The 5,706-nt window shown below is 33.9% G+C and overlaps 1 protein-coding gene across 17 annotated transcripts; it reads right to left on the bottom strand.

Annotated features, from left to right (window-relative positions):
• Positions 1-401: 401 nt before the first annotated feature.
• On the bottom strand, positions 402-5,420 carry LOC107848134 (protein PALE CRESS, chloroplastic-like). 17 transcript variants are annotated; one of them, XR_007046923.1, is made up of 6 exons: positions 4,213-5,394; positions 3,082-3,147; positions 2,240-2,367; positions 2,098-2,148; positions 1,354-1,537; positions 402-842 (listed from the first exon to the last, which is right to left on the bottom strand). XR_007046923.1 is itself a non-coding variant. In XM_047399106.1 (6 exons), exons 2-5 carry the CDS (start codon positions 4,295-4,297, stop codon positions 1,388-1,390), a joined length of 309 nt encoding a protein of 102 aa, XP_047255062.1. In that variant the 5' UTR covers positions 4,298-4,380; positions 5,253-5,400; the 3' UTR covers positions 402-842; positions 1,354-1,387. The 17 variants fall into 17 exon arrangements, 8 of the variants coding, with proteins under 8 accessions (XP_047255062.1, XP_047255063.1, XP_047255064.1 ...); XR_007046924.1 differs by having other exon boundaries at positions 4,256-5,394; XM_047399106.1 differs by lacking the exon at positions 2,240-2,367 and having other exon boundaries at positions 4,256-4,380; positions 5,253-5,400.
• Between the last annotated feature and the right edge of the window lie 286 nt (positions 5,421-5,706).

Genomic DNA, 5,706 nt, shown 5'->3' with positions numbered 1-5,706 from the left:
GATTGTTTCTCACTAATACAACAAGTTCTTTAAACCTCCTAGTGAGTTCTTCATAAAGAGTAGCGATTTGTTGATACAATCTTTCTTCTAAGTTATTCACCCTCTGATACAAGATCGACAAGGAAGACACTAACACACACTAAAACAGTCCATGATTTAAAGAACCGAGGACTCTTCTGGTGACTCCTCTCAGATTCACTACACAATAACAATACAAACATGATAACAACAAGAAATCTCTAAGGTGTTCAACATCTATAATCAGCGAGCCACAAACTAAGATTACAACATAATAACAAGAACAAAAATGACACAACAAGGTCTCGAGTTTGGACACCCAAAACCGAGAATGAACACAAAACAATAATAAGATAAAATGATAGATAACTTGACACACAATGCACAAACACTATGAACCAAAGTGTATTGAACACCAAGACCCAAGAATTCATACAAATAACATCAAGTTCTTACGGTGACCTCAAGGGAACGGAATCCCTAAGAAACCAACATTTCAAAACAAGCAACCAACACAAGTGATTCCACACTTGTCACAAATGATATCCACACGACACAAGTGATATCCACACTTGTATGAACACTCTCAAAGAGCTCTCAAAATATCATCTAAGTTATGAGAAAATGACCTAATATGTTCTATCTATAGCCTAGGTTACAACTTATTACAAAATCACTAAAATGCCCTTAATGAGCCAACACTCCAAAGTTTGTTCCATTAGTTGGCCAGTCACCCGAGCACAAGTTCTTTACATATTGATCCACAATCACGATCGTACTTGCATCACCCTCGTTGTAAGATCCTTCATTGCCCTGATACCAAACTGATGTAGCACAATGTTTAGAGAAACTCTCTAATATGCTAAATAAAGTAAACTACATAATTTGTTGAAGGAATAACTTCAACGTGTTGTAAGGTAACACTCTAAAGACAATCTGAATCCAAAGCCCTTAAAATACAAGATCTAATCCAAGATCTTAAAAGAAAACACAAAATTTCATTAATAGAAGAGTTGGACTAAAACGATATAGCTAGAGGTCATTACCTTTATTTATAGGCTTCAAAAGCCTTTGTACAACTCATTAACAACTCATACACAACTCATTGACAACTCATACACAACTCATAGTTGACAACTCATTTTCTTAATAGCTAAGTATTCTAGAATTATGTAAAAGATAAACTTGACAACTAGTAGCAAAATTCAAATTGACTTCCTCTTTCTAGAAGTAGCAAAATTGATTTTTGATTCATGAAGGTTCTGGACTAGGTTTAGAATTTTAATGTTCCTCATCAAAAAAACCCATAAGCAATCTGAAAGAGTAAAAATATACCGTGTCAATGTCGAAATCTGCAGGTACAAGACTACTAATTTAGGTCCTCTCGAGGAAATGTCTCAACTATACAATTTTTACATGCCTTAGGCCATCCTTCATTGTCTAGTCCACCATCATGCATATTCAGAAGATCATTCAGTAGTCTCATGGCAGGAATTGCTTCCCGCTTCAAAATATCTATCTAAATTCAAGGATAAAAGTTTAAGACCAAAAGAAATCAAATAAAAACACACAAAGAGGGGGAAAAAAAAAAGAAAGGGCACCAGAAAAAAATTAGTTTATCTATCTATCAACATGCAGATTGCATGATAAGAGATAAAACATGAGTGCGTGATCAATCCACAAAAAGACATGAGCAAAAAAACCCTACCATTTGAAATGTAAAAACAAACTAAAAAGGAAGGACACAGTGAGAAATAAAAATAAAAGTAAATCAAATCTACTTGGCAATTCATCAAAGATCAGTAAATGGGTAAGATGCTTAATAAAGATGGATACTTACGATAACGACCACTTTATCAAGGTGAGTTAGCCACATAAATGGTACTTTTTGGTGGGCAGAGATAGACAACACACATGAGAAGAAAGGAAGCTCAGTTGGATATCTCAAGTTAAAATTACCAAGTATAATCTGAGTTAAATGAAAATAAAGGGTACAATAGTCGAAATTTCTTGAATTGATACTAAAGAAACATGCGTTTTCTGTTAGGAGTGCTCCTACTGAAGCCAAGTTTCACATACCTCAACTCGCCTGTACAAGAGATCAAGACTTTGGAATACATCCTTCTCATCCTGGAAAGCACAACAAAGATATCTTACATGCATTAGAATTTTCATTTGGTACTTTTCCTAAAGAGTTGGTTGTGGGGACTCACTAACATACCACATATGGACTTATAAGCACAGAACTTGGAGGATGCATATTCTTCTATTACACTAAAGTATGAAAAAGACTTATTCCCATTTCCGCACTGCCTATGCAACAGTTCCATACTAATTAAAGATTGCACACTGCATATTAAGGACTTTAAACATAAGAGGATGGAATCCAAAGTAATTGACAGAATTGTCAATGAAGTGACGAACAATACCTAATAGTAATATTATATGAAATATCATGCATGTTGCACTTCATCATTTGATTGTTACAGTAACAACAACAACATACCCGGTGATCATTTAATTGTTACAGCAAATCCTTCAAATTTACTCATTTAAACAAAGCCATTTTATTTGGGGAAAACCTTGTCTATACTCTAAATTCAATTCCAAATTTGCTACTGTGTGAGCATGCTATTTGAAGCAACCACCGCTCTTCCGCAAACATAGTGTCATTAAGTGGACTTTATAAAAATGCACCACCAATGTTGTTGCATTAATTTCTAGCCATACAACTATTTTGTCTCTTGCAAATGATCTCAAAGTAAAGATGCAGCATGTAACATTAGTTCAATCAAATATATTAGAGTTTGTCTCACTTTTGTTTCCGTTGTACTATGAACTTATTAATTGTTGTCGAAGCTCTATTAGCAAATAATCCATAACTACAGCACACTATAGATTCAAACTTATGTTCATCTAATAATTAACGCTTTATTTCATTCTACTATGAATTTACTGTATGTCGTAGAATATATCATAGCAATTTCTATTGCAATTACAAGCTAGCGCAGATTCAAATTTAGGCTTATCTAATTAGTAACTATTCTTCCAAAAACAACAAACCAGTTTTCTCTCTTCCATCTCTGGTTCAGCAGCTTGAGTTAAAAATGACACCACATCTTTTGCCATCTACACAACAATGGAAATACAGATTAGCTTATTCATGTTGAAACTAAGCAGTGTAGCTTATGTCTAGGAAATTGCATGCAACAACTCCAATCAAGTTAAAAAGGGACCAAACTAAGCTTCTGTTGTAGGTAAAAGAAAATAAAATCTTGCAACTTTGGGTAAGTCGTGTCACCAAGCACAAAGATCCATCCAGATTCAACACAAGTGTATCGTTCTCTCTTTCCCTCCAAGACTACTACACTTACCATTTCCACCTAAGCTGGTAGGTACAAAAAAAGATGCCAACAACCTTCTATCTTCCCATGTCGATATGATTTTTTCATATCATAGAAAAGGTACACATATATACGTTATCATCTTAGTAGGGTAAATGAGTACAACGCCCTTGCTATAAATTTTTTTGGACATGAAACACACATGTCAAAACCACTTCTTCTACATAATAGAAAATACAAAGACATAAATGGATGATGAATGTGAGTATGTATACATATTGCAGAAACTTCCGATTTAAGGCTTAGATATTATAAGTAGGGCTAAAGAAAACAATACATCCGCCATGGCTACAGACCTTACTAGGTCAGCCCGCCAAGATACGGGGCAAGCTCCAAATACCCGACCCAACTGTAGACGGACTCCATTAGTCATCATCACAACCTCATAGATAAAGAGAAAGAGGCGACGACGCAATAATATAGTGCTCAAAATCATGTAAATAAGTCAATCCAAACAACAGCTTAGCCAAACAGACACTTAGAATATTTGTTTATATGTATCTATACATGTTGTAGAAACTTCCGATTGTCAATACAACTGCTTAACCAAACAGACCCTTAAGATAAATGGTGGTTTATTTTTTTATTTTATTTTTTCTTTGGTGACAAAATAGAGAGAGGGCAACCACCATTAAAAGACACCCCAATACTTCTCTATTTGCCTTATTTTCAAGCATTTCATTGATAATGATATATATATATATGTATGTATATATATATATGTATATATAAAGAGATGTATATCTATAAATACACCAGAAACTTTAGATAAAAAGGCTCAGATTAGTACAATCAAGAAAAAGGAGATAATGCATCAAACATGGCTGCAGAACCTCGGTTAGGCCTTCCAGGTTGCCTCGCCAAGATGTGGGCATAGCTTCATTACCCCATGAACTCTAGACACCTCAATCATCATAGCCTCATATTGTAACACCACTACTACCATCATCATCATCAACTACAACAATAGCAATATCAACAACAACGAAAATCCTATTTCAAGGATTTCAACTCAAGCCATATATGATGATGATGAGTAAAGAGAAGAAGAACAACAAAAGGGTCAAATTTTAAACCCTAAACCCTTCATTTCTTTGTGCGTATATATGTATATATATGTGTGTGTGTATATATTTGTGTGCATATATATATATTTATATATGTGTGTGTGTATATATTATGTGTGTATGTATACAAACTGCAAAAACTTTTTGATTTTCATTGAAAGTTTCAATGCAACAACTTAACCAAACAGACCTGTAAGGCTCATAAAAATTATGTGTGTGTATAAAAACTGTTGAACTTTTCAATTCTCATCGAAACCTTCAATGCAACAACTTAACCAAACAGACCCTTAAGGCTCAGATCAGTATAACCAGCGCAAAGGAGATAATGCATCTGCCATGGTTGCTGACCTCAGCTGAACTAAATCTCAATCAGCTCATAGTACCTTCGGGGTCGCCCTAAAAAAATCAAATTGGGTCTTTTTTTTTCATTAAAATCAAGGGTAAAGAGAAACCCCAAGTAACCAATCTAATCTATTTTTCTATATTATAGAAGCAGTGGTTTTGACATAGAATAAAAAAAACCCAAGTAAAACCTACAAATTTGATCTTCAGAAAAACCCCAAGAAAAACCCACAAATTGGATCTTCTTTTTTATTTCGACATAGAATTAAAAAAACACGTAAAACCATAAATTACATCTTCTTTCTTCCATTAGAACCAGAAACCATGAAAAACTCAAAAGATAATCCACAAAGTCAGGAAAACATTATCAATTCAAGATGGTATATAATTTGAAATAATCTAAAAAAAAATCATAACCGACACAAGAGAGAAACAACTTCAATTTGATCTTCCTGATTAGCACAAGAGAAAGACAGAGACATCTGAAGGCATTTCCACGTGTTCTGTAGGAGGATGGAAATTTTTTATTTTGAGTGAAATTTGCCACATAATACTAATACGAGGGATTTATTAATTGACAAGTGCATGTTATATGATATGTCCCACATATTATTTCTTACCCATATTTTATTTCTTCTACTCTTGCCCCACCACTCCCCTCTCCCTCATTACCCCTAACTGCATTCCCACATCCCTCCCGTCTGCCCCCACCCTCACATACCATTTTTTTTCTCTTTGCTCTTTTCATGTAATCTCAATTTAATTAATGTTGGTGAAATTATTTTGATTTTTAATGTGTAAATAACATATTTTACTGTACAAGTTTAAATATTATTTTTTTATTTAATAATATTTATTCACTATTAACTTGATAC

The sequence above is a fragment of the Capsicum annuum genome, chromosome 11 (genome assembly GCF_002878395.1).
Source record: "Capsicum annuum cultivar UCD-10X-F1 chromosome 11, UCD10Xv1.1, whole genome shotgun sequence".
Taxonomy (NCBI): Eukaryota; Viridiplantae; Streptophyta; class Magnoliopsida; order Solanales; family Solanaceae; genus Capsicum; species Capsicum annuum.
The sequence above is the reverse complement of the archived record's forward strand: the minus strand, read 5'-3'. Positions and strand labels throughout refer to the sequence as shown.